Source organism: Salmo salar, chromosome ssa15 (genome assembly GCF_905237065.1).
Source record: "Salmo salar chromosome ssa15, Ssal_v3.1, whole genome shotgun sequence".
In the NCBI taxonomy this organism is placed as follows: Eukaryota; Metazoa; Chordata; class Actinopteri; order Salmoniformes; family Salmonidae; genus Salmo; species Salmo salar.
The window spans coordinates 48,807,035-48,834,681 of NC_059456.1; the positions used below are offsets into that span (position 1 = coordinate 48,807,035).

General features: G+C 42.9%; 1 protein-coding gene and 1 non-coding gene across 3 annotated transcripts; both read right to left on the minus strand.

The window, feature by feature from the left end:
* Positions 1-2,217: 2,217 nt before the first annotated feature.
* Positions 2,218-22,994, minus strand: syt14b (synaptotagmin XIVb). Of its 2 annotated transcripts, XM_045695810.1 has the most exons (12): positions 22,895-22,994; positions 20,713-20,763; positions 17,253-17,399; positions 13,866-14,018; positions 13,508-13,761; positions 10,647-10,817; positions 7,233-7,406; positions 7,037-7,129; positions 4,496-4,673; positions 4,255-4,311; positions 3,515-3,630; positions 2,218-3,426 (listed from the first exon to the last, which is right to left on the minus strand). In XM_045695810.1, exons 1-12 carry the CDS (start codon positions 22,905-22,907, stop codon positions 3,226-3,228), a joined length of 1,608 nt encoding a protein of 535 aa, XP_045551766.1. In that variant the 5' UTR covers positions 22,908-22,994; the 3' UTR covers positions 2,218-3,225. The 2 variants fall into 2 exon arrangements, with proteins under 2 accessions (XP_045551766.1, XP_045551765.1); XM_045695809.1 differs by lacking the exons at positions 2,218-3,426; positions 3,515-3,630; positions 4,255-4,311; positions 4,496-4,673 and adding an exon at positions 14,571-15,620 and having other exon boundaries at positions 6,660-7,129; positions 17,253-17,320; positions 22,895-22,924.
* On the minus strand, positions 14,071-14,256 carry LOC123727599 (U2 spliceosomal RNA). The gene has a single exon (XR_006759593.1). It is a non-coding gene; the product is annotated as a U2 spliceosomal RNA (small nuclear RNA).
* Positions 22,995-27,647: the final 4,653 nt, after the last annotated feature.

The following is a 27,647-nucleotide window of genomic DNA, read 5'->3' on the forward strand; positions in this document are numbered from 1 at the left end:
TCTCTGACTCATGTTGTTCTTTTGTCGTCCAACTCCCTGTCTCCTCCTCTCACCGCAGAAATTAAAAAGTAGGCATACATTTCCTGACGCTCTCTATTCTCACACGTTATTAGCCACTATGAGCATGTTCAGCTTAATCAATGATACTGGAAGTTAGACTCTGGGATTTACTTCAGTCAGCATACTGTGGATCTCAGTGCAATATGTCACCCATGACTCCATGCTGGGAGGTGTGGCTGCACACTGTAGAAACCCTGGCCCAATGGGAGTGGGGTGTGGGGCGTCGGGCAGCAAGCCTGAGCCACTAACTTCACAAGAGGGAGATGAGAGAATACTCCCCTCATCTCCAGCCAGGGTAGAGAGGGAGGTGGGGGGGTTCTTGTTACAGTAAAGCAGGGGTGTGGTGCTAGTACGAGAGACTAGTGTTCACCTCTGCTTCTCGATGGCAGCCATCAAACATGTTTCACAGTGAAATGTGAAACAGACCCTGTGTCCAGGCCTGCTTCAGAGTCAGCATGACACACTGTGTGGAATCCTGCTTGTCATACTGTACACCTTTGTAGCATAACTTCAGTACCCATAATGCTCTGATTCACCAGTGATTCTTTACATAGAAATATAATGACTAGATTATATTTCTATGGAAGAGCTTACTGTAGTGGGGATGAATTAAATATATATTTTCTCGCCCACCTACACACACTACCCCATAATGACAAAGTGAAAACATGTATTTTGACATTTTTGTACATTTATTGAAAATGAAATACCTAATTTACATAAGTATTCACACCCGAGTCAACACATTGTAGAAGAACCTTTGGCAGCGATGACAGCTGAGAGTCTTTCTGGGTAAGTCTCTAAGAACTTTCCACATTCTTTAAAAAATTCTTCAAGCTCTGTCAAATTGGTTGTTGACCATTGCTAGACAACCATTTTCAGGTCTTGCCATAGAGATTCAAAACTGTAACTTGGCCACTCAGGAACATTCACCGTCTTCTTGGTAAGTGGCCTTGTGTTTTAGGTTATTGTCCTGCTGAATGGTGAAGCAGACTGAACCAGGTTTTCCTCTAGGGTTTTTGCCTGTGTTTAGTTATCCAGGAAACCTCCCCAGTCCTTCTTGATTACAAGCATACCCATAACATGATGCAGCCACCATTGTGCTTGAAAATATGGAGAGTGGTACTCAGTAAAGTGATTTGCCCCAAACATAACGCTTTGTATTCAGGACAAAAAGTTAATTGCTTTGGAACATTTTTTGCAGTGTTACTTTAGTGCCTTGTTGCAAACAGGATGCATGTTTTTGAATATTTGTAATATGTACAGGCTTTCTTTTCACTCTGTCATTTAGGTTAGTATTGTGGAGTAACTACAATGTTGATCCATCCTTAGTTGTCTCCTATCACAGCCATTCAACTCTGTAACTGTTTTAAAGTCACCATTGGCCTCATTGTGAAATCCCTGAGCTGTTTCCTTCCTCTCCGGCAACTGAATTAGGAAGGACGCCTGTATCTTTCTAGTGACTGGGTGTATTGATACACCATCCAAAGTGTAATTAATAACTTCACCATGCTCTAAGGGGTATTCAATTATTTTATTTTTTTACCCATCTACCAAAAGGTGCCCTTCTTTGCAAGGGACCTTACAATTATATTTATGTGTGGGGTATGGAGATGAGGTAGTCATTCAAAAAATGTTAAACACTTATTGCACACAGTGAGTACATGCAACTTATTATGTGACTTGTTAAGCATAAGTTTACTCCTGAACTTATTTAGGCTTGCCATTACAACTCAAGATATTTTACATTTTTCTATATATTTATCTCTCATGTTACTTGTTATGCACAAATTTACTCCTGAACTTATTTAGGCTTTCCATTACAAAGGGATTGAACACTTATTGACTCAAGATATTTGTCATTTTTAAATCTATATATATATATATTTTTTTTTTTTTACAATTTCCACGTTGACACTATGGGGTAGTGTGTGTCGGCCAGTGACAAAACCTTTTTGAAATTCAGGCTGTAACACAAAATGTGGAAAAAGTCATGTGAACTTCCTGAAGGCACTGTTGCTCGAATATGTAATACATGAAAGGCGATGGGTCTTTTTTTATAAGGATGGTATAGGCTACAGAGTTGTCTGATTCAGTGAGCCACAACAAAACAAATCGTTTTTCTATTCTCAAATGATGCTAAATGTGATGCAAGACCACTCTGAAGATGTACTTTGTATTTTGTGTTCTTGAACACATGCACACACAAAAATACACAGTATTATAACAAGAGATGAAACAGCTGTAAAAATAAAACAAAATATTACAAATCAGTCAAATGAATGTTGCATAATGTCACAAGTCATGGCAACAGTCTTCCATTGCAATCATACCTGTTACCAATGGCTGCGAGCGTCAGTCGAGAAATGACTGATGCTGGTGTTATTTGAAGTCGGTACCATTAGAAATAGAATTACCATGTCGGCCATATTGAGTGAATCCATGATTGTATTATTTAAATTGCAGTGGTCTGAGGGGCTTTTCCCCTTCTTGTAATTCTATTTCTATGGCCGGTACAACTCCAGAAGAATGTGAGGGGGCTGGCTTGTTTTGGTCGTTGCTCTTCCACACACTTTGGTCCTCGGTTCATGATGAAAATGATCCATTGTACGAGATATGTATGGTCGTATATTGATCATCTTCTGTAAACAATTACATGCAAAAATATTATTATTGACCAGAATATGGGAAATGAATTACACACAATTGGCCTCAATCTGAGACTGAATGGTCCATTTCGGGACCAGCTGTGTTCATTTCAGTAGCAGTTTCGTCTATTTCAGGATCAGTTCATAACTGAGGTCTATCAGCTGTTGTATTAAAAGATCAGTCTGACAGTCCCCAATGACAGGAGCAGGAAGTCATTGCTAAGAACCAGTCAGTCTTTCTCAGGTCAAGTGGTTGTTTTACATATTAAAGGGTATTTAAAGCAGCACTTGATGAACAGAGACTCCACGTGCCTCTCATAGCGCTGCACCCTCACACACATCCCATTCCAGGTTCATATGCATAGCATTGGTAGATGGTTCCTCGTCTGCATCTCTGACGGAATGTCAAGGAACCAATCCCTTTTCAACACCGAGATCAAGATACCCCATAATCTGCCTCTATATTTCTCCTCCTCCGTCATCGAGATGAAATCTTGTGATTCTCATTAAGACCTGTTCAAGAGTCCAAGAGCGTGTGCCAGTGGCACACCTGCTGTCCCCCGGCCTCCTTCATCTGGCTCCAGTGGACCTGCTGCTCCTCTCCGGTGCTGTTGAGCCCCAGGGACACCCAGCCCACCCTCTCCCTGGCCTTCATGCTGCTCCTCCGGCTGTACACGGACACCACCAGGGAGACCTCGGACAGCTGGAAGAGGGCCACCTGGAAGATGAGATGGGGTGGGCTGTTTAACAGGGTCCATGTATTTAAAATGTATTCCTTCATCATATCTCCTCTCTCACTCTCTCACCTGGAAGACAAAGGTTTCCTTGTAAGTGGGGTTGGGCTGGCCGCGGCAAACTGACGTCTTGCACCTGGACATCTCCTTGCCCTTGGAGTCGAGCATGGTCAGCTTCACATAGGTGTCTGGGGACGGGAGGAGGAAGATGGTGAGAGGCTGCCATCTAGTGGAGAATAATAGAAAATGGTGTATTTCGGAAGAAGTCATTCCAGTTCTCTGCCCCTTCTGCCTGGAACGAGCTTCAAACGGCCCTGAAATTACAGGAGCCCATCCCTTTAAATGAGTTTAAACACTAAGATGGAAAATAGTGTGGGGGGGGCGGGGCTGTCAATGTTTTGACCCCTAGTTGCACCACGCTTTCCCAATACATCTTGCTGTTCAATGTGTAAATTCATGTTTTTAAAACAACTCAACTTTGTGTGCTGCTATTTTGGCCAGGTTTCTCGTAAAAGTGATTGTTAATCTCAACGAGACTAACCTGTAAAATAAAAAAAATTCAAGAAATTATGTTGACCCACAATAGAATACGAATGGCTTTTTGATACCAGCCATTTTTTGGGGTTCTTTTTCACAATACAATATGTAGAGGGATTGGGTTAAATGCGGAAGACACATTTCAGTTGAATGTATTTAGTTGTACAACTTACTAGGTATCCCCCTTTCCCAATATGCCAACATTATCAGTAGACCCAGAGAGGAACAGACAGTGACTCTGGTATAGAGATACATGGATTGATAAGAGGGCTCACCTCTCATGATGTAAAGTTGTCCCCCTATGAACTGTTTCATACAACAAAACAGACCACCTGGGGGCCACAACGGAGGGAGGAAAGAAGAGATAAGACCGTATGAAGACTGATGAAATAGCTGGTAGACAAACAAAACTAGGAATAAGAACAGGTATTCAGTTCTATGGATTAGAATGCTAAGCTACCCAACTACTCCATAACATTATCAAAGGCAAAATAGAAACGTTATTTGTCCACTCACTGGGAGGTTTGTCTGAGGCTGTGTTTTTGAAGTGGCTGCCCTGGATGACCTCTGCAGAGAGCCTACCAGTGGTGGCGTTGTAGATGAGGCCCAGTAGAATTTCTGGTGTGGAGTCCCCGGTGGAACGGTAGGACAGAGCCCCTGCACTACGGGACACACTCACCAACGACCCACAGCCCTGTAGGGAGGACGGACAACACCACATGCAGAGTTGGAGGCAGGTAGGAATCAGCACAATGCAACTGAATGGCTTGGATTGGGTGAGAGTATGCTTTGTCTAAAGTGCTCTTGTCTGGTTTTCAAGCGACACAGGAGAGCATAAAACAACCGCTGGTTTTAATTGGCTGATCTCTCAGTCCATCACCATCGAGTGTATAGATGGGCAACTTTGATGGGTGGGAGCAACAAAAAAATCTAAACTCAACATGAGAAGCCGCAGTGGCTCGCCAGTCGGTGTACCCACATCCATATCCACACATGCAGTCAGAGCTGGCCTTAGCCTTGCGAGCAAAAGATTTTAGCATCCCCCCTCTTGACAGAGGAGAGAAAAAAAGTTTTAGAGTTAATTTCCAGCAATTCTACACATTTTGCAATGGGGTGTAGAGAAAATGTTGCTGTTTTAAAGAACGTTTGCTACAATTCTACACATTTTTCCATGGAGCGAAGAGAAGATTTAGTCATTTTAGAACTCATTTCATGCAATCCTACTCTACTTGCCATGGGGCAAAAATGTGCAGTTTTACAGCTAATTTCATGCAATTCTACAAATTTTACCATAGGGTGGAGAGAAATGTTTGCAGATGTAACAGTGTAGGTTCCGTCCCTCTCTTCGCCCCAACCTGGGCTCGAACCAGGGACCCTTGCACACATCAACAACTGACACCCACCGAAGCATCGTTACCCATCGCGCCACAAAAGCCGCGGCCCTTGCAACGCAAGGGGAACAACCACTTCAGGTCTCAGAGCGAGTGACGTCACCGATTGAAACGCTATTAGCGCGCACCACCGCTAACTAGCTAGCCATTTCACATCGGTTACACTCACCCCCCCCTTTGACCTCCTTTTCCGCAGCAACCAATGATCCGGGTCAACAGCATCAACGTAACAGTGTAGGTTCCGTCCCTCTCTTCGCCCCAACCCGGGCTCGAACCAGGGACCCTTGCACACATCAACAACTGACACCCCACGAAGCATCGTTACCCATCGCGCCACAAAAGCCGCGGCCCTTGCAACGCAAGGGGAAACCCTACTTCAAGTCTCAGAGCGAGTGACGTCACTGATTGAAATGCTATTAGCGCGCACCATCGCTAACTAACTAGCCATTTCACATCGGTTACACAGACATGTTTTAATGTGAGCGTAACTAACAAAATCAATGGGGGCCCAGGTCGGTAATTCGACCATGATTACTAAAAGTTTAGATAGCTGGCTATATGAACCTACCATCTAAAAGATATTGTGTTATCTGTTCCTACTACCTCGGGTTCCAGGAAATGATTTCCATGGTGCACCATTAACACTTTGCCGCCTCGTTTTGGAGCCACGCTTCATAGTCGTGTGAAAATTTAGCTTTTTGGCCATCAAGGAAAACGCTGTGTGGCGCAAACCCAACACCTCTCATCATCCCCACAGTGAAGCATGGTGGTGGCAGCATCATGCTGTGGGGATGTTTTTCATCGGCAGGGACTGGGAAACTGGTCAGAATTGAAGGAATAATGGTTGGCGCTAAATACAGGGAAATTCTTGAGGGAAACCTGTTTGTCTTCCAGAGATTTGAGACTGGGACGGAGGTTCACCTTCCAGCAGGACAATGACCCTATGAATACTGCTAAAGCAACACTCGAGTGGTTCAAGGGGAAACATTTAAATGTCTTGGAATGGCCTAGTCAAAGCCCAGACCTCAATCCAATTGAGAACCCATCCAACTTGAAGGAGCTGGAGCAGTTTTGCCTTGAAGAATGGGCAAAAATCCCAGATGTGCCAAGCTTATAGAGACATACCCCAAGAGACTTGCAGCTGTAATTGCTGCAAAAGGTGGCTCTACAAAGTATTGACTTTGGGGGGGTGAATAGTTATGCACGCTCAAGTTCTGTTTTTTTGTCTTATTTCTTGTTTGTTTCACAATAAAACATATTTTGCATCTTCAAAGTGGTAGGCATGTTGTATAAATCAAATGATACAACCCCCCCCAAAAAAACCTATTTTAATTCCAGGTTGTAAGGCAACAAAATAGGAAAAATGCCAAGATCATTTATCTAAGTGGACATCATGCAAATCAGGCTGCTTCTTATTGGCAAGAAATTGCACAAACAGACCCCTACCACAGACACACAGTTGTGTATTACTACACTAAATTTAGGACCAACAATTGATGCCCATTCAAAATCCTATTTTCCCTAAACCTAACCTAACTCCTAAACCTAATCCTTTTCAGGACCGGCCAAATGTCCTCACTTGTCCGAATTCTCTTTTCTGGTCCACAAGTATAGTAAAACAAACATACACACACCCCTTTTTACCCCTATCTTCGCAGCCACTCACCATTAGTGCAGTGCCAGGCTCCAGTGTAACGGGCAGCGCCATCTTGCCCTGCAGGTTGAGTTTAGTCAAATAGAAAACCTTCTCGCCCAACACCTAACATAAATAATAATATAATAATATATGCCATTTAGCAGACGCTTTTATCCAAAGTGACTTACAACAATTATTGCATACATGTTTGTTTTTTCCCCCAAACCTTCTCCTTCTTCATCCTCCTCACGCTGTAGAGGCGGAACCGGACGGCGTGGTCCGCCAGCGCCTCCTGCTCCACCCGGGAGAAGCGGAAGGTCTCTGTGAACACTGGGCACGGCCCCCTCTGCACCCCCGTCTTGGCCCGCTGCTTCTTAGTGGGCAGTAATACCAGGTGTACCTACATACAGTGCATTCGGAAACTATTTAGACCCCTTGACTTTTTACACAATGTTACGTTATTGCCGTATTCTAAAATAGACTACATTGTTATTTCCCCCTCATCAATCTACACACAATACCTCATAATGACAAACGCAAAAACAGGTTTTTAGAAATTTTTTCAAATGTATAAAAAGAAAAATAACTTAAATATCACATTTACATAAGTATTCAGACCCTTTACTCAGTACTTTGTTGAAGCACCTTTGGCAGCAATTACAGCCTTGAGTATGACGCTACAAGCTTGGCACACCTGTATTTGGGGAGTTTCTCTCATTCTTTACTGCAGATCCTCTCAAGCTCTGTCAGGTTGGATGGGGAGTGTCACTGCACAGCTATTTTCAGGTCTCTCCAGAGATGTTCGATCGGGTTCAGCTCTGGCTGGGCTCTCCTGCGTTGTCTTGGCTGTGTGCTTAGTATCATTGTCCTGTTGGAAGGTGAACCTTCGCCCCAGTCTGAGGTCCTGAGTGCTGTCACTACGTGGTCTTTTGGGTGTATATCGTGCCCCCCCCGTCAGGTTTACTTCTGAATGTTGTATAAGATGGATGAATAAGTACAATAATACTTTTGGAAAGATAACAATGTGATTTAGTCTTCTAAATGAGAATTGGTTGTTTTATGGTAACTTATGCACAGTCAGTAGCCATGCCCAGGTGGGCACAAACATGATGAGACGGCCCTTTTCTACTCAAGAATAAAAGCCCCCGTGGCACAATTCACAGCAGACCACGCAAGCCACGGTGTAAGCTAAGGTTGCAAACGGTTGAATTCCTAAGACCAAAACATGCCTGGTGACGCTGGTGTGTGAAGTGGTTTAAACTACAACTCTACCAAAGGACAAGACCAGAGAACGTGGAGATCATTCCCACGTTGAAATGGCAAAGACATCTACAAACTAAAGAATAATTATTCAGACTGCAGCTGTTTAAATACTTTAGTCTGGTAAACGCATCTGATTCCAAGAAGATTTCCGAATGGGACACTGAAGTATCCATTATAACAATTACGACAGACTGACTTCTGGGGAACACAACCAGAGACTTTTCTGTCGACTCTCTCCAGCAGATGGACTGGCGACCACAGAGAGAGTCAAGACATACGCTCGTAAATATGTAAATTGCTAATTATTTTCCAATGAGTGGTCGTTCATGTAAAGTATTAGCAATTCCTATGAGTGTAGTTATCAGCTATGAGTTTCCCGCCCTTGAGTGGTCCACACCCCCTTTCCTTTGTCTACCAAGCTGTCATATCGGTTTTGTCCACTAGGGACTTTTTCTTTGTATCATGTAATACCCCGCGTATGAACTAATTGTGTGTGTTTTCATGTTTTTCTATGATTTGATTAGTTAGTAAATAAATAAGCCAATTTGTATATTTATTTATTTATCACTGATTCATAATTTATGCTAGGGTTCGTGCAGATATCCAAGGGATTGTGACGTTCAGTAATGAGAACTGATGAGGTACAATTCATTAATAAGTGACTGTTTTGATAAGGTATTGAAAATATCTGAAAGAGTCGATTCGGGAAAGAGAGACACTATAAACATTTTCCCATGGTGCCCCGACTTCCTAGTTAATTAAAGTATACATGATTAGTTTAATCATGTAATAATAATAATAATTACACATAGATAATTGATTTGATAAAATAACAGTCTTCACATTAATGATAGTCACAGACACGACAGTGCTCTGGAGCAGGTTTTCATCAAGGATCTCTGTATTTTGCTCCGTTAGTCTTTCCCTCGATCCTGACTAGTCTTCCAGTCCCTGCTGCTGAAAAACATCCCCACAGCATGATGCTACCACCACCATGCTTCACTGTAGGGATGGTGCCAGGTTTCCTCCAGACGTGACGCTTGGCATTCAGGCCAAAGAGTTCAATCTTGGTTTCATCAGACCAGAGAATCTTGTTTCTCATCGTCTGAGAGTCTTTAGGTGCCTTTTGGCAAACTCCAAGAGGGCTGTCATGTGCCTTTTACTGAGGAGTGGTTTCCATCTGGCCACTTTACCATAAACGCTGATTGGTGGAGTGCTGCAGAGATAGTTGTCCTTCTGGAAGGTTCTCCCATCTCCACAGAGAAATTCTGGAGCTCTATCAGAGTGGCCATCGGGTTCTTGGTCACCTCCCTGACCAAGGCCCTTCTCCCCTGATTGCTCAGTTTGGCCGGGTGGCCAGCTCTAGGAAGGGTCTTGGTGGTACCAAACTTCTTGCATTTAAGAATGTTGAAGCCACTATGTTCTTGGGGACCTTCAATGCTGCAGAAATCTTTTGGTACCCTTCCCCCAACACAATCCTGTCTCGGAGCTCTTCGGACAATTCCTTTGACCTCATGGCTTGGTTTTTGCTCTGACATGCACTGTCAACTGTGGGACCTTATATAGACAGGTGTGTGCCTTTCCAAATCATTTCCAATCAATTGAATTTACCTCAGGTCCAGTCAAGTTGTAGAAACATCTCAAGGATGAGCAATGGAAACAGGATGCAGCTTCGCTTAATTTTGAGTCTCATAGCAAAAGGTCTGAACACTTATGTAAATTCGCAACATTTTCTAAAAACCTGTTTTTGCTTTGTCATTATGGGGTATTGTGTGTAGATTCATGAGGAAATGTTTTTATTGAATCAATCTTAGAATAAGGCTGTAACGTAACAAAATGTGGAAAAAAATCCAGGGGTCTGAATACTTTCCGAATGCACTGTAGGTAGCACTTTACGTAAAGCAGGGCTACCCAAACCTCTTCCCGGAGATCTATCGTCCGGCAGGTTTTCAGTTCAAACCTCACCTAACATACCTGATTCAGCTAGTTAGGTCTTGGCGAACAGCTAACAATTAGAAAAAGGTGTTCTAAATTAAGTTTGGGGTAAAAACCTACAGGTGGTAGATCTCCAGGAGGAGAATTTGGTATAATGCTTTATAGCTTGCTATAGGCATGCATGAGCCTTCATAATGTCTTATAATATATTATTTCTCTTTTTGTATAATTCAACGTAATTTAAGCTGAAGCAGATGCTCTCATCCAGGGTGACTTGCAGTCAGTGCTGGCAACTAAGGTAGTAGGTACAATCACATATCACAATCATTGCAAGTTAAACTTTCTTGGAAAATAAACGCTATTAGTAAAATCAGTGCTAGTAAGAAAATATGTTTACGTGTGAGAGCAAGTAAGACAAGTACAACAGTAAAGTTTTTTTCACCTGCCACGCGATATTGCCTGTCTGTTTGAGCACGGGGATGTCGGTTGCCGCGGTGACAGTGACGGCGAGGTGTTGCTTGCCCGAGTCATACTCGAAGGCCACGTCCAGCGTGCCGTACTTAGCCAGTCGCTCAGGCTCATAGCCACCGGGGAGCTGGGAGGGTGAACCATCCTGTGAGTGAGGAGGAAGGGGTGAGAGGGAGAGAGCGAGAGAGACAGAGATAATGAAAATATGCATTTTAATGCATGAATCTGTTAGTCAGTCCTCATCTATGACATCACAGAGTGAGGGTAGATATAGTCCCTTAGAGCACTGGGTGAAGGGCAGATGGGATAGTGAACCATCTTGTGGGAGAGGGGGGAGGGTGTTAGAGAGAGAGAGAGGGGAGAGAGGGGATGATAACATTCATATTTAATGCATAAAACCACAAGGTACGAGCAAGCTCAGGGATTCTGGAAAGACGGGATAATCTCCCACACATATGTCTTAATATTAACAAAATGTGAAATACATATTTTGATAGATCAAAGTATTAGCTTTCACACCATGTTATTTCTCATAAAATGCAACTATATAGATTTCTGTCAACTCCGTCAGACACCATGAAAGGCATTTCACCAACAAGTGTTTAAAGGCCTTGATCAAATATGTCATACAAACCTTCAAACTCCTTTTTGTTTTGTTTAATAGCACTATTAAATGCACTAGGGCAAATTTCTTAGCATTTTGGCATCTTTTTCTAGATTTAAAACATTAAAAAAACATTTATTAAGCAAACAGGTCTAGCACAGCAAATGCTTCCATTGTTTAAGCATATGCTGTGGAACAGTGATTGAAATCTTTTTTCAGGATATTGAGGGGTTAGCCATCAGTGACGTAGTTGACAAGCTACTCACGGAGTTGACAACAGATTCTCAAAACAGACATATTTTTGCCTCTACAAATAAAAGTTCAATACAAACACTTGTAAAATATGGAATCCCAATAAAAACATTACTTTACAGACCATGAGTGGTCATGTTGCACTGCATGTAATGAGGACATGAATAAGGGGTCCTTATGGTATAGCTGATCCTGGTCTTTCCGGATCTTTTACAAATCTGACAAAAATCTCCGGACACATCTTTTATGAATCATAGTTTTGAGAGAAATATTTTATAAAGTCACAGAGGGCTATTGTAAGAAACTACAAAATATAATTTTACTGTTAATGTTAATTATTGCCATTTGTGTGTGTATATACAGTAACATACATACATATATACATACATACATACATACATACATACATACATACATACATAAAAAAATAAAGGGAACACTTAAACAACACAATGTAACTCCAAGTCAATCACACTTCTGTGAAATCAAACTGTCCACTTAGGAAGCAACACTGATTGACAATAAATTTCACATGCTGTTGTGCAAATGGAATAGACAACAGGTGGAAATTATAGGCAATTAGCAAGACACCCCCAATAAAGGAGTGGTTCTGCATGTGGGGACCACAGACCACTTCTCAGTTCCTTTGCTTCCTGGCTGATGTTTTGGTCACTTTTGAATGCTGGCGGTGCTTTCACTCTAGTGGTAGCATGAGACGGAGTCTACAATCCACACAAGTGGCTCAGGTAGTGCAGCTCATCCAGGATGGCACCTCAATGCGAGCTGTGGCAAGAAGGTTTGCTGTGTCTGTCAGCGTAGTGTCCAGAGCATGGAGGCGCTACCAGGAGACAGGCCAGTACATCAGGAGACGTGGAGGAGGCCGTAGGAGGGCAACAACCCAGCAGCAGGACCGCTACCTCCGCCTTTGTGCAAGGAGGAGCATTTCTTTGGGGGGCCGCATAGCCCTCCATGTGCTCGCCAGAGGTAGCCTGACTGCCATTAGGTACCGAGATGAGATCCTCAGACCCCTTGTGAGACCATATGCTGGTGCGGTTGGCCCTGGGTTCCTCCTAATGCAAGACAATGCTAGACCTCATGTGGCTGGAGTGTGTCAGCAGTTCCTGCAAGAGGAAGGCATTGATGCTATGGACTGGCCCGCCCGTTCCCCAGACCTGAATCCAATTGAGCACATCTGGGACATCATGTCTCGCTCCATCCACCAATGCCACGTTGCACCACAGACTGTCCAGGAGTTGGCGGATGCTTTAGTCCAGGTCTGGGAGGAGATCCCTCAGGAGACCATCCGCCACCTCATCAGGAGCATGCCCAGGCGTTGTAGGGAGGTCATACAGGCACGTGGAGGCCACACACACTACTGAGCCTCATTTTGACTTGTTTTAAGGACATTACATCAAAGTTGGATCAGCCTGTAGTGTGGTTTTCCACTTTACTTTTGAGTGTGACTCCAAATCCAGACCTCCATGGGTTGATAAATTGGATTTCCATTGATTATTTTTGTGTGATTTTGTTGTCAGCACATTCAACTATGTAAAGAAAAAAGTACTTAAGATTATTTCTTTCATTTAGATCTAGGATGTGTTGTTTAAGTGTTCCCTTTATTCTTTTGAGCAGTATATATCGAAAGTATTTAGAAAATTCTTGAAAAAATATTTTCCTTATAACATTCCCCTAAATGTACATTTTAAGCTCAAATAATGCAACAAAATAAAATATAGTTTCCCTGCAGGACAAGGATTGTCCTGACTTTCAAGAATCCCTGAGCCTGCTATTCTACACATTTTGCCATGAGGCTGAGAGATGTGTATTTGTCCCCCCCCCGCCCCGCCTTGTGGGGGTTTGTGCTACGCCAGTGAGCATGCTCAGTTAGTGTTGGCATGCTCGGCTAGCGTGACACAGTGTCCTATGGAAAATGCTAACAGTCCACCATCTGGTGCATGAATGTCTTTGTCCTAGCTCACCTCTGGTCCCAGGACGGCAGTGCTGTCACTAGGTACATCCTCATCATAGCCCTTGTTGAGGTAACTCTCAGTGTCCTGGTCAACGCTGGCCTTGCTGGAGTGCCTTGTACCATTGCCGTCAGGGTTCGACTCCCCCAGGCCCCCTACCTCCGACCATGAGAGAGACACCCGGATCGGTCTATCCTCGTCCTGATACGGGGGAGGCTGGTTCTCGTTGAGGGGAGAGCCCCGTCTCATCCTCTGGATATTGTTGGCTGTGGAACAGAGTGATGGATACGATTAATCTGTGACTTAGTAAACATCTCGGATGTGTGTATGTGTACATGCGTGTATGTTGTCACATCAATGAGTTTCTCACTTTGTCCAATGGAGGCTTCACTGCTGTGATCGCTGGTGTGTTTCTGTCTGTTATCCCAGACTGAGGCTCTGTGCTGGGCTGAGGGTTCAGAGTGTCTCCCTGGTCTGTCCTCCTCACTATCCTCCTCGGAGCCACGTTCTGGGCAGCTCTGGTCTGGACAAACAGATACACACACACAAGATCATAGTACATCATCACAATCAGCCGACATAAGACACATCTCCACTCACAGACCACAGAGGATGTGTCCTCACAAAAAAATGTAAGGATATTTTTTTTGGACCCTGTTCCAAAAATGTATTTCATGTTCTCCAGATTGGGGACGTATTAGATAGCAGACTGATAAGAATGGATACTACACTTGATCTTGGCCGAACGTCAGAGAAGAGAATTATCATATTTCTAACTGATAAGCTATTCTGCTGTGTCCATGATATCACATCTACAACAATCATTTGAGAGAAATAGGTAGAGCCGTGAGGAGAAAGAACTGAAAGTGTAAACATGACAGCTACAGACAGATGTATTTTGATCCATCCATGACTTAAAATAGGATTTGTTTTCAGTTTTAGAACCCATGACTTCAGTTAATTAACGTCACAGACAGACATGAAGAGCAGAAGTGAAGAAGAGGGATGGAATGTGGTAGAAGAGAGTAGGAGAGATCCAGAGAGACATTTGGAGGGAAGCAGCACACCCTCTCACCTTTATCCTCTCTCTTCTTCTTCTTGGTCTCTTTCCTCTTCTTATTCTTCTTGTCACACTCTTTCTTCTTTCCCTCAGAAGCGGGAGATATAGCGGCTTCAGTCTCGTTCTGCTCTCCGTCTCCCTCAGGGCTCACCTCGTTCTCCTCTTCTTCAGCTTCCCCCTTCTTTTTCTTTTTGGATGCTCTCGAGTCTTCCTCGGGGCAAGGAGACTGTGGTGGATCGCTACGGTCGTCACTCTGGTGGAGCCCATTGGATTTGTCCTCTTTCTGGCACTCTTTGTCCTGACAAGTAGTGTGGTTCTCTTTAGGGGACAAGCTGGTTTCTATATCTTTAGGCTCTTCCTTGATGGTCTCTCCATGACTATTTTTATTTTCCTCCACCTGTTTCAGCCTCTCCTCCTCCTGTTTCAGCCTTTCCTCCTTCTTCTTCTCTTTATCTGCCTTCCTCTTCTCCTTCTCCTTCTTATTCTTCTCCTCCTTCCTTTTTTCTTCTGGTTCCGTGTCCCCCGCAGAACTCTCCCCTGGTTTTACGACTCGCCAGCCTCCGTCTTTCCACACCCATTCCAAGTGGGCTGGAACATAGTCATCTGCGGTCACTTCACTCGATTGGTTGTTCTTCAAACCATAGTCACTGGATTGGTTAAGCTTGGAGCTGTAGTCTGTTAGGCTTGAGCAGGCCTCAGAAGCCTGCCGCTTGATTTTGCTCCTCACTGACTCGGCCATCCCTTCCTGGGCCTTCCCTTCCTTGCTGTCCTGGCCCCCCTCTGCCGCATCTGCAGCCTCCTCCTCCTCTGTCTGCACCTTCTTGATGACCTGGTCGCTGAGCTCGGTCAGCTGGTCACTGACGCTGTAGGTGGCATCAGTGACAGCGCTGGCTAGGTCGTCCACTCTGCTGCTGACTGAATCCAAGATGGAGGAGATGCTGACCGATGGTAGGTTCTGACCGAAGCTCTTGAAGAATGCCATGTTGGTTGGATTCGCTGATGGCTGGGGCTGCTGTCCTTCTCCACACTGTCTGGTGGGTTCTAGATTATATCATAATCACAGCTCTGGCAGGGACATTTGGTTCATGAGAGTGTGTGGGAAAGGTATTACTATCTGAAATCCATGACTTACACTTTATACATGTATGAGGAGGACAATTTGTGGTTGGGAATAGGGATCATGTCTATTCACAACATTCTCACCCACAAGCATGTATCTCAACAGTGATTATGAGAGTTTTAAGTTGTTAGTCAGACAATCATATACAGTGCATTCGTAAAGTATTCAGACCTCTTTACTTTTTCCACATTTTGATGCGTTACAGCCGTATTCTAAAATTGATTAAACACATTTTTTTCCTCATCAAGCTACACACAATACCACAAAATTATAAAGCAAAAACAGGCTTTGCAAATGTATATAAAAAAACTGATATCACATTTACATAAGTATTCAGACCCTTTACTCAGTACTTTGTTGAAGCACCTTTGGCAGTGACTATAGGTCCTGAGAGCTCTGCAGCAGGTTTTCATCAAGGATCTCTCTGTACTTTGCTCCGTTAATCTTTGCATCGATCCTGACTAGTCTTCCAGTCCCTGCCACTGAAAAACATCCCCACACCACCATGCTTCACCGTAGGGATGGTGCCAGGTTTCCTCCAGATATGACACTTGGCATTCAGGCCAAAGAGTTCAATCTTGGTTTCATCAGACCAGAGAATCTTGTTTCTCATCGTCTGAGAGTCTCTAGGTGCCTTTTGGCAAACTCCAAGCGGGCTGTCATGTGCCTTTTACTGAGGAGTGGCTTTCGTCTGGCCACTCTACGATTAAGGCCTGATAGCTGGAGTGCTGCAGAGATGGTTGTCCTTCTGGAAGGTTCTCCCATCTCCACAGAGGAACTCTAGAGCTCTGTCAGAGTTACCATTGGGTTCTTGGTCACCTCTCTGACCAAGGCTCTTCTCCCCCAATTGCTCAGTTCTAGGATGAGTCTTGGTGGTTCCAAACTTCTTCCATTTAAGAATGATGGAGGCCACCGTGTTCTTGGGGATCTTCAATGCTGCAGACATTTTTTGGTACCCTTCCCCAGATCTGTGCCTCGACACAATCCTGTATCAGAGCTCTACGGACAATTCCCTTTTATTCTGACATGCACTGTTAATTGTGGGAACTTATATAGACAGTTGTGTGCCATTCCAAATCATGTCCAATCAATTGAATTTACCACAGGTGGACTCCAATCAAGTTGGAGATCAATGGAAACAGGATCCACCTGAGCTCCATTTTGAGTCTCATAGCAAAGAGTCTTAATACTTAGGTAAATAAGGTATCTGTTTTTTCTTTTTAATAAATTTGCTAAAATGTCTAAAAACCTGTTTTTGCTTTGTCATTATGGGGTATTGTGTGTAGATTGCTGAGGAAAAAAATGTATATAATCAATTTTGGAATAAGGCTGTAACGTAACAAAATGTGGAAAAAGTCAAGGGGTCTGAATACTTTCATAAGGCAATGTATATGGATTTATTTATGTCATTATGAGACAATTTCCCAGGCCCAGATTACACCTAAACCTGGACAAGAAAAATATTATTTTCAGTCCAGAACTAGGCTTAATCTTGGTCCGAGAAACTATCTCAGGCCCATTGAACAATAAACAAACTGTTTACAGACTTTGCATGTTATACACCTTGACGTGTTTACCTTGCTGGTCGGGGCTATAGTCGTCTAGACATGACAGGTCGCTTGTGCTCTCCACTGACAGCTTGTTGCTGAGGTAAAGAAAAAATAGAGCCATCAGGCCCATGAAGGCTGCAATGGAGGACAGGACCCCTAGCAGCTCAGGAGACACTGAGTAGAGAAAGAGAGAGAAAGAGGGGAGACAAACATACATAGACATAAAGGAAGAGGGGGAGAAGACAAACAGAGACAAATGAAGGAGGCAGTGCGAGAATGCTCCCTAGTGAATGAGTTGAGAAACCCGATAGCTTCCCCATTACGGTACAGTTCAGTTCGTGAATGACTTGAGAAACCCCGATAGCTTCCCCATTACGGTACAGTTCAGTTCGTGATTCATTTTTCACTTCAAAGGCTCAGCAGACACTTATGCAGGCCAACAATACCTCATGTTACTAAGCAGCATCCCACTCTTCTTGCCGATGTGTTATTTTTAACGGAGCCTCTGAGGCATTGAGTTTCACTGATAAGCAGATCCAGGGACAAACAGAGCACAAATAGCTTTCAAGGGATATTACAGTCAAAAATGTACATTTGCCAGACGTCAAGACGAATCCAGGTCTCACGCCATCAATTCTGTCGATCCATCTAAATGTCTCAACCCCAAATGAATGGAAAGAGTATAGCACCCAATAAGATCTGGAAATGATATGGTGCTTATCTTTCCCATTCATTTGGGGTTGTAGTTGGAATTGTAGTTATGGAAACAGGGGTAGTTAATAATATACAGGCCATGGAATAGCCACAGGTGCATGAGTGGGCGTTAAATTACAAAAATAACACAGACCTGCCAGAAAAGCTCGGAAAACACACCAAAAGTCCACGAGAGCCTCCATTTCGATCTGATATGCACATGCACTGCCACAGAACAATTCAGAAACACTGAGAATAATTCAGCAACTATGAAGGGCCATTGGCAGAGTATCGTGGGCGGACGTTCATCAATATGAAAACGTCTATTGCCTGAGGAGTGAAGGCCTTACAGCTCTCGTTCACACTACATCTCCACAGGAAAAGGTCCACCATTCATCCAACCCTGGCTGAGTTTAGAAGGAACGACTTCTCGTGGACTATCTCTTCTTCTCACCATGGCAACAGGCAGAGACCACTGATGCCTGAGAACAGACAAGAAGTAGTGGCTTCTCCTGTCTCCTCCTCCTCCCAAAAAAGGAAAGACTGATAGTCAAAGCTCAGCAGAAAGAGTGAAAGAGAGGGAGAGATAAGAGAACAATAACCCACGTGCACAGCTCACCTCCATTCTAGCAGCTTTAGATTGTGTATGTGTCTCAATTGCTTCACGCCTAGTCTACGTTGAATTATTCCATTCTGTCAAAACACCAGCGTTGTGTGCTGTTCCCCTTAGTGGTAATCCGGTTACCCAATACAATGATTGAGTCTAACACAAAGAAAAGGACATTCTAATAAGTCAAAAAAACACAAAAATCGGTTATGATCCTAATATTGAGTCCAACGTAACCAAAAGCTGTAACAACGCTTCGAGACCATGAGGTGATCTTTCGTGTTTGGTCAAAAATTCCTTGATTCTTCTCAACACCCAACACAGTAACAGTACCTATCCTCTCTCACTGACGACAATTCCGGTAATTGAGTCAAATTAGGTCCTGAAGTGACCCTGAAGTTCAAAAGCCAGGCTCAACTGTCCTGTGCTGTATGTCCCTGTCCTGAGTGTGGTGGTGACACTTCATAAGCTACTGCTGTTTGCATGTCAACTGCTCCTAAATAATTCAAACACCTGCAGTAACCGGATGCCTCTCTCATTGACAGACACTGGTGGAGCGTTAGCTATTAGCTAGCCCCATGCTAACCTGACCCGAGCCTGTGTTCACAAAGTCTCAGAGTGCTGATATAGGATCAGTTATGCCTTTTAGAGATGAATGGATATGATTATATGGACAGGGAGAGCTGATCCCAGATCAGCACTCGGAGTGAGATGCTGTTGTCCCGCTCTGCACTCACTGAGGATTACTGTTATAAGGCAATAGAGGCTGATGGTGAGTGAGGTCATGGACACAGTGGACTTATTCATCTCATACTGACAGATGGGATGGGCTCGTATGATGAGTTTCCAAAGCAGCTGAGTTGTGTGTGTGTGTGTGTGTGTGTGTGTGTGTGTGTGTGTGTGTGTGTGTGTGTGTGTGTGTGTGAATGGGTAGGGGTGTGTGTGCGTGCGTGCGTGCATGTGTTTGTGTGTGCGTATGTACAGTACGTGTGTGCGTGCATGTGTATGTGTGTGTGTTGTGTTTTCCCAAGGGCAATCTATGAACCGAGCATCAGAGAAAGAAAACAACAAGCGCATTCTGCTGTACAGTATGTGAACTTGAACTCCCAAGCCTCAGGGCTACATCTGTTTTCCAGATAACTGCCACAATATTCTGTTAAAAAAAAAAAAAACACTAATTAAAAGTAAAAGACCATGAACATTTGACATTCAACTAATGGAATATATGTTAATAGCCGAGTTACTCTGACAAATGTGTACCGTGTTTGTCCACAAAATTCGAATGAAAAAAAATAGAGTCTACGATATGACATTGAAATACTGATGAGAAGTAAAGAAAACTGCCATATTTATTCTAGTATTTCCTCTTTGCATAATTCGCTGTTTACATTCAGATAAAACAAAACCGTTTTATTGTCACATACACCAGATAGGTGCAGCGAAATGTGTTGTTTTACAGGGTCAGCCATAGCAGTCCAGCACCCCTGGAGCAAATGAAGGTTAAGTGCTTTGCTCAAGGGCACATGGACTGGCCTACCGCTGTAACCGCTAGACCACCTGCCACCCGACTAGCTGAGCATGGTAGCAATGGCAATATTTGTTGTATCCTTTTTCAGGACCCAGTATCAGAGTGCCATTGTACGCATGTTTGAGGTTACTAAGGAAACGTAGGGCACGCTTATTTAAATGCAATTGGTTCATCTGAAAACGTTGCCCCCCCCCATATACGAAACAAAACCTCTGTGGTAAATAAATAATGAATACTATTGCCTTTTCTGCAGAAGAGGTCTAAAACTTGATTCACACACCAGAGGAGGCTGTTGGGAGGAGCTATAGGAGGACAGCTCATTGTAATGGCTGGAATGGAATTTAATGGAACGGTATCAAACACATGGAAACCACGTTTGACTCCGTTCCATTTCAGCCATTACAATGAGCCCGTCCTCCTATAGCTCCTCCCGCCAGCCTCCACTGTCACACACCGATCTAGAATCTTCTAGAAGTGTGTAACAATAGAGTAGCCCTCTATACTCAAAAGTTCAAAACAAGCAAAACAGATAGCTAAGTGCTTTGATGGAGCCATCTCTCTACTTTTAGGGGGATACAAGTACAGTCAAGCAGACAGTCAAGGAAGCATAGAGTACAGTAGAGTACAGACAGACAAACAGGGCAACCCCCTGATCTTACCTCGTCTGGCACAGATGAGCTCATGCACCCCACAGCTCCTCCCACCACCACCTAAGGGGTAAGTAAAGGGATACGAGCGTCAGGGGTCAGAGGTTAAGAAATTGCCCTGGCTCCTATGATTGGCTCCTCCTCAGGCTACTGAGGCAGATGTCACACTAATTAACTCCAGCCAACTAATCTCATGGGGTTATCAAGTGTTTAAGTGCGTTCAATTAGATGTATCAAGGCACTGTCCCATTACATAATGAGAAGCTCTTTCACTGGAGGAATTCACTAAAGGGTTCAATTCCTTATCTGGAAGGAATCATAACTGAATAGGGGTTTAAAATGGAACAGAACGTGTCTGTCCATTAAAGCGTTTAATTTAAACGTTGAGAAGTAAAATAGAATAGAGAACACAGAGTATACTTATATACAGTGCATTCAGAAATATTCAGACCCTTTGACTTTTTCCACATTTTGCTACATTATTTAAAGTATATACTTATGTAAATAAGGTATTTCTGTTTTTAATACATTTGCTTTTTCATTATGGGGTATTGTGTGTAGATTGATGAGGAAAATGTTTTATTGAATCAATTTTAGAATAAGGCTGTAACGTAGGGGTCTGAATACTTCCTGAATGCACTGTAAATAGATCAATGTTCTTAACCCTGTATCCCAACCTTCACAAACTCATAAGACAATAAAGACGAAACACACAAACGAATACACAAACACAGGCACACACACGTAGGCACATGCACTCATGCAACAACACACATACTTGGCACTATGTCGTGTAGGCACTTGGCACTATGTCGTGTAGACTCTCTCTGAGTGTCTACAGAGAGAGTGTACTATAGTTATTAGTCGCATAGTAGCTCAGGCTCTTGACCCTCAAACTACCCTCTCACTACTGAATGTGTACTATAATCCCTATGGAGTGTGAGTTTACAGAGACAGCGTACACACAGGAAGTCCACATTGAAGGAGGAAATCAAAATACATCACTGAGGTCAATAAGGCAGCAAGGGCAGTCAGGGCACTGAGGCAACCTTTCTCCTTTCACACAAATCAACCTCAACACGACTCTGTCTTGTGAGTCTAAGCCACTTGACTAGCTTGGTTAAAGCTTTCCTTCCCCGTGTTGACATTTTTCGCAGAGGAAAAGGAAAAAAAACAAGAGGTTGTTCAAAGTGTGCAAAACAGGCTACTGCTTAGAATGAATGATGTTTTTACTTTGGCAGTAGCCCTATATCATCAGTTGTGACTACTTTTTCTATCGCTTCTATATTAATATATTTCAATATTTTCCATCACCTGTCTAGCAAAAAAAGTCAGGTAAAAATCAAAAGCACTTGAAAATAGGCAAAGCTTTTCTATCTTCTGGCAATATCTGTAGCTTACAGAAAACGCTTCCTATTTGCTCTCAACGCCAATGTTCTGTTGAGCCGAAGCCTGTTACAAAAAAAAGCAATAGCCTAAGTAATTTATAAACATTTTGTGTATTTACACCAATGACCAGTAAAGTATAGATGAGCATTGGCTAAGGACCAGCACATTCACCAACTGACAGTCTCTCTCTCTCTCTCTCTCATCTCATCTCATCTCACAGCAGCACCACATTTGCCAGGTGTGACTGCAGCACTTCCAATGCTGAGATGGGATCGCAAGCAACCAACGTGCGAGTACACGTGACCAAGTAGCCCATAAATGTGTATGACATGCAGTTTTTAATCTAGACATTTTCAGAGCTTTAAAAAGACAAACTGACAGGTAGGCTACCTTTGACAGCATTTATCTGACTGCACCGCTCCTAAAGTTCCCATCCCATTATCCTATAATAAACTTGAACACTTACTCCTGTTTCTAAGGAAGCATTTGTGTAGCCTATCAAGATTTCGACACCTTCATGCAAACGACTAAGCTAAAAGAACGTAATGACCGAGTCACATTTATTTTATTGGTCGGTGTCCACTTCAACACCACTTCGCGCTCTTCCGGTGAAGGTACTGCAACATCCCTGCCTCTTGCGCCTAATCTTCAGCACCCCGTCTCGCTGTGTAGACCGCCTACAGCCCAAGCAGACGGGACAACGCAATGTGCATCTATATCATTACTAGACATCTATCTTGCTGAATAAATGGTACTGTCACTAAGCATTCTAGCTATGTCCCATGCAAGTTGACGGTGTACTTACCATCAATCGCCATGATGTTCTGTTTCGGACTGGTCCAAGGCGAGGGGGTGAAAACTCGGGAGAAGTTATTCTAGTGTTTGAAGGAGGGGGGCATTGTTTGATGCGGTTCATCAGCACCGCACATTGACTGTAGCCTAAGGTGCAATGAGAAGTAGTAGGTTATTTGCAATAAATCGTTTAATAATTGGTCATTTGCATGATGGATTATGCATAAAAAAGTGTATAGGTCAACATGAATGCATTATGTGTGTATCAAATAGGCTATTTTATGTAATGCATACTGTCGTAAAGTAAAAATGTTTGTAATATTTATACACTGAACAAAAAAATAAACGCAACATGTAAAGTGTTGGTCCCATGTTTCACGACCTGAAATAAACGATCACAGAAATGTTCCATACACACAAAATGTTCATTCTCTCAAATGTTGGACACAAATTTGTTTACATCCCTGTTAGTGAGCATTTCTCCTTTGCCAAGATAATCCATTCACCTGACAGGTGTGGCATATCAAATAGCTGATTAAACAGCATGATCATTACATAGGTGCACCTTGTGCTGGAGACAATAAAAGGACACTAAAATGTGCAGTTTTGTCACACAACATAATGCCACAGATGTCTCAAGTTTTGAGGGAGTGTGAAATTGGCATGCTGACTGCAGGAATGGCCACCAGAGGTACTGGCAGATAATTTAATGTTAATTTCTATACCATAAACTGCCTCCAACATCGTTTTAGAGAATTTGGCTGTACGTCCAACCGGCTTCACAAATGCAGACCACGTGTAACCAAGCCAGCCCAGGACCTCCACATCTGGCTTCTTCACCTGTGGGATCATCTTGTGTAGTTTTCAATATTAATCCGTTTTCCCATTATTGCATGTTCTGTGTTTTTGTGCTGGTATCAATTTTATTACAATTAATTGGTAATAACGCCCAGATAAACAGTAACTACATGGCGGGCTTTGGCTTTATGCAAAAAGTAGCCAGGTAATGTGCTTAAAATGTGTAGCCTGGGAACATTAGTATTTTTTTTGTTTATTTTTTCAGAATGACACAGAGCGAGCATTGAGAGATGCATCCAGCTGCAGCTCCACAGCAGCCTGTAACTAAAACTAGCCTGTCACTAAAAATACCTGTCACTTAAACTAATACTATAGCCATCTACTGGCTGCCATTAATCCCTACCACATATATGTCAACTCCTTTTCTTTACTAGGTTCCTTTCCTTTCCTAGCTTCCTTTGCTCCTTTATTAACTTCCTTTCCTTTCCAACATCCATTTCCTCTCCTCCTTCCCTATCTCCCTTTCCTTGTCTCCTTTCCTTTCCTAGCGCCTTTCTTCCTTTCCTAGCTCCTTTTTCTAGCTTACTTTCCTCTACTCCTTTTCTTTCCTAGATTCATTTTCTTCTTTCCTCTGTCATTTTCCTTTCCTCCTTCCTAACTCCATTTATTTTTCTACTTTCCTAGATGTATTTCCTTTCCTCCTTTCCTAGCTTCCTTCCCTACCTCCTTTTCCTCTCCTCCTTCTCTATATCCCTTTCCTTACTTAATTTCCTTTCCTAGCTTATCTATTTTCCTCCTTTAATAGCTCCCTTTCCTAGATTCCTGCCTTTCCTTCTTCCTTTCATTTCCTCTCTACTGGCCATGGTTAATCCTAGGAAAGGAGGAAAAGAAAGGAAGCTAGGAAAGGAGGGAAAAAGGAGTTAGGAAAGTAGGAAGGGAAAGGGAGTAAGTAAAGGAAGAAAGGAATCTAGGAAAGAAAAGGAGGAAATTAAATCAATAAGGAACGGAAGCAAAGAAAGGAGATAAGGGAGATACGGAAGGAGGAGAGGAAGGAAGGAAGGAAGGTAGGGAAGGAAAGGAAGCCAAGAAAGGAGAAAAAGAAACAGAGCTAGGAAAGGAAGAAAGGAAAGAGAGCGAGGAAAGAAATCTATGAAAAAAAAGGAGAAAAGAAAAGGAAGTAAGGAAAGGGAGATAGGAACGGTTGAAAGGAGCTAGGAAAGGAAATAAAGAAAGGGAGATAGGGATGGTGAATAGGAAAGGGAGGTAGGGAAGGAATATAGGAATGGAGGAATGGAAGCCAGGAAAGGATGAAATTAAAGGGAGCGAGGAAAGGAGGAAATTAATCTAGGAAAGAAAAGGAGCAAAGGAATAAGGAAAGGACACTAGGAAAAGGGAGCGAAGAAAGATGAAAAGGAACTAGGAAAGGTAAGGATATAAGGGAAAGGAGATAAGGAAGGAGGAGAGGAAATGGAGGAAGGGAAGGAAAGGAAGCTAGGAAAGGAGGAATGATAGCTAGGAAAGGAGGAAACTAAAAGGCTGTAGGATAGGAGGAAAGGCGGGGGGAGGAAAGGATGAAAGGAATCTAGGACAGAAAAGGAGGAGTCCACATTTATGTGGTAGGGATTAACCACGGGCAGTAGAGAGGAAAGGAAGAAAAATACAGTAGGAAGTTAGAAAAGGAGGAAAGGAAGCTAGGAAAGGAGGAAAGGACACTAGGAAAGAAGGAAAGGAAAGGTAGCAAGGAAAGAAGGAAAGGAATTTAGGAAAGAAAAGGAGAACTTCACATGTATGTGGTAAGGATTAACCACAGCCAGTTGATGGCAATAGTATTGGTTTTAGTGACAGGCTAGTTTTAGTCACACTGGAAGAAAGTAAATAGAATGGCATCAAATGCATGGAACCCATGTGTTTTATGCAGGGCCGGTTCCAGGCAAAAGCGACATAAGTGGTCACTTAGGAACTCAGTCAGGAGCTGTGTTCGAATACTCATACTTCCCACACTAACCGTACTATTTGTGGCGTGAATTGAGTATATAGTATGCTTATTGGTCGTAGTATGGATATAGTTAGTATGCCAAAATATGAAGTATACACGCAGAGGACACTATTTCCATACTTTAGGGCCCATAATGCAATTCTTCAGGAAATGGGCGTAGCTTCACATCGTTTTCAGATTTGAAGAAAATGGCAGAAAATATACTGCCGAAGTCCAACGATAACGGATACAAATTCATTGCTTTAACTAATTATGAGAAATGTTAACAAAATGTTGAGCAATGTAATAAAGTAATTACTTTTCAAATAAGTTACCTTACACGTTATGTTGGCTGACAATTTGTTAGCTACGCATTCCTTTCGAACCACATAGCACATCATTACAGCAGTATGTACTGGTATGTTAGCTAGTTACCTAACGTTAATTGGCTACTTATACATCAAACTTGCCAGTATATTAACAATAGGCTATCTAACTAACTACCCAACGTTTATTGACTTGATTATTCCTGTCATTCTTAGCTTAGCTAAATGGTATAGTCGTTGTGCGTTCCCAATGGACATTCGGGTGCTTTCGTAAATTCGCTCTGGCTATCTACTCTGATTTCAGAGCACTCTCTTCTGAGTGTACCAGAAGTCAGAATAATGAATTTACGAGTGCTCAACATCGGTTGAATATGGCCGGTGTCAGTTAAGGCAATTGTTGCCAGCAACACAGTTAGTCACCAACGCTCTGGATAACATGAAAACTGCCTAACCAGCTCTGCTAGGGCGAGTAAAATGGTCACTCTCATTTGTGTCAGTAGCTAGCAAGATAGCCAACGTTAGCTTGGGTGCTTGACTGCCGTTGTAAGGTCAGAACGCTCAAATCAACCATACTCCTCGGCCTGAGCGTCCAGAATTTACAAACGGACAATCTGACAATGCTCTTAATTTACAAGCGCACTCTGGCACTTCAGATTGAATTTAACAACACACCCGAAGTCGTAAAATGTCTAACTAGTAATTTGTTATGCTAACTAGCTAGCAAGTGGTTGCATAGCAGCAGCATCAACTTCCGGTAGACTGGCAAAGAGCTAGTACACTCAACTGAAAGGATACTGTTCCATTTACAGTATACTAAAATGAACTAATAGTATATAGTATGTAGTATATACTCATGAAGTATGTAGTATACAGTATGTTAGTATGGGTATTCGAACACAGCTAGGGTCTCAACTTACTATTAAGAGTTAGAATACTGGGCTAGCAGGGTACGTGCCGAGGGGCCCTGACCTTCTGGGGCCCCCATTGATTTTGTTAGTCATTTTCACTCAGATATCATATTAACATGTCATAAGTCATTACAAAACGTGTAGAATTGAAGAAAACTTGCTTTAAAACTGCCACATTTTCTCTACGCCTCATTGCAAAATGTGTAAAGATGCAGAATGCAGAAATCGCTCCGCCATTTCCTGGTTGCTAAAATTCTAATAATTCGCTTAATTTCTGTTTATGTGACAAAACAAGTATAGTGTAGATAATCATTGTAGCATCTAAACCGCTGTGAAATATTTTTTTCCATTACCCAAAATATTGAATTTTAAGCTGTCTGAAGCTGGTGTACAAAACCAAAAGTAAAAGTTGTAACAACTAAACTTAAGAACGAGAATCATAGAAATAGAGCACATAGAACATATCTACCGCTTCTTAGACTTGCTGTCAATGAGAATGACAGATCTATAACACACATGTCAATGTGAATTTGGTCAAGTTGTCCAAAAAGTTACATATTGCAGCTTTAACATTTTCTCTCCGCAGTCAAGAGGGGGGCACTAAAATGTTTTGCCATGAGATGGGAGCCCCCCAACCAAATCTCACTTAGAGCCTCCAAAAGACTAGAGCCGGCCCTGGTTTTATGTATCGATACCATTCCACTGACTCTGCTCCAGCTATTACCATGAGCCCGTCCTCCCCAATTAAGATGCCACCAA

Coding starts and splice junctions, on each gene's coding strand:
- syt14b (XM_045695809.1), bottom strand. CDS start 15,537: ATGGCATTCTTCAAGAGCTTCGGTCAGAACCTACCATCGGTCAGCATC. Junction 14,019..14,570: donor GAAGAAGAGAGAGGATAAAG/GTGAGAGGGTGT, acceptor CTGTTTGTCCAG/ACCAGAGCTGCCCAGAACGT. Junction 7,130..7,232: donor GGAGGATGAAGAAGGAGAAG/GTTTGGGGGAAA, acceptor TATTTATGTTAG/GTGTTGGGCGAGAAGGTTTT.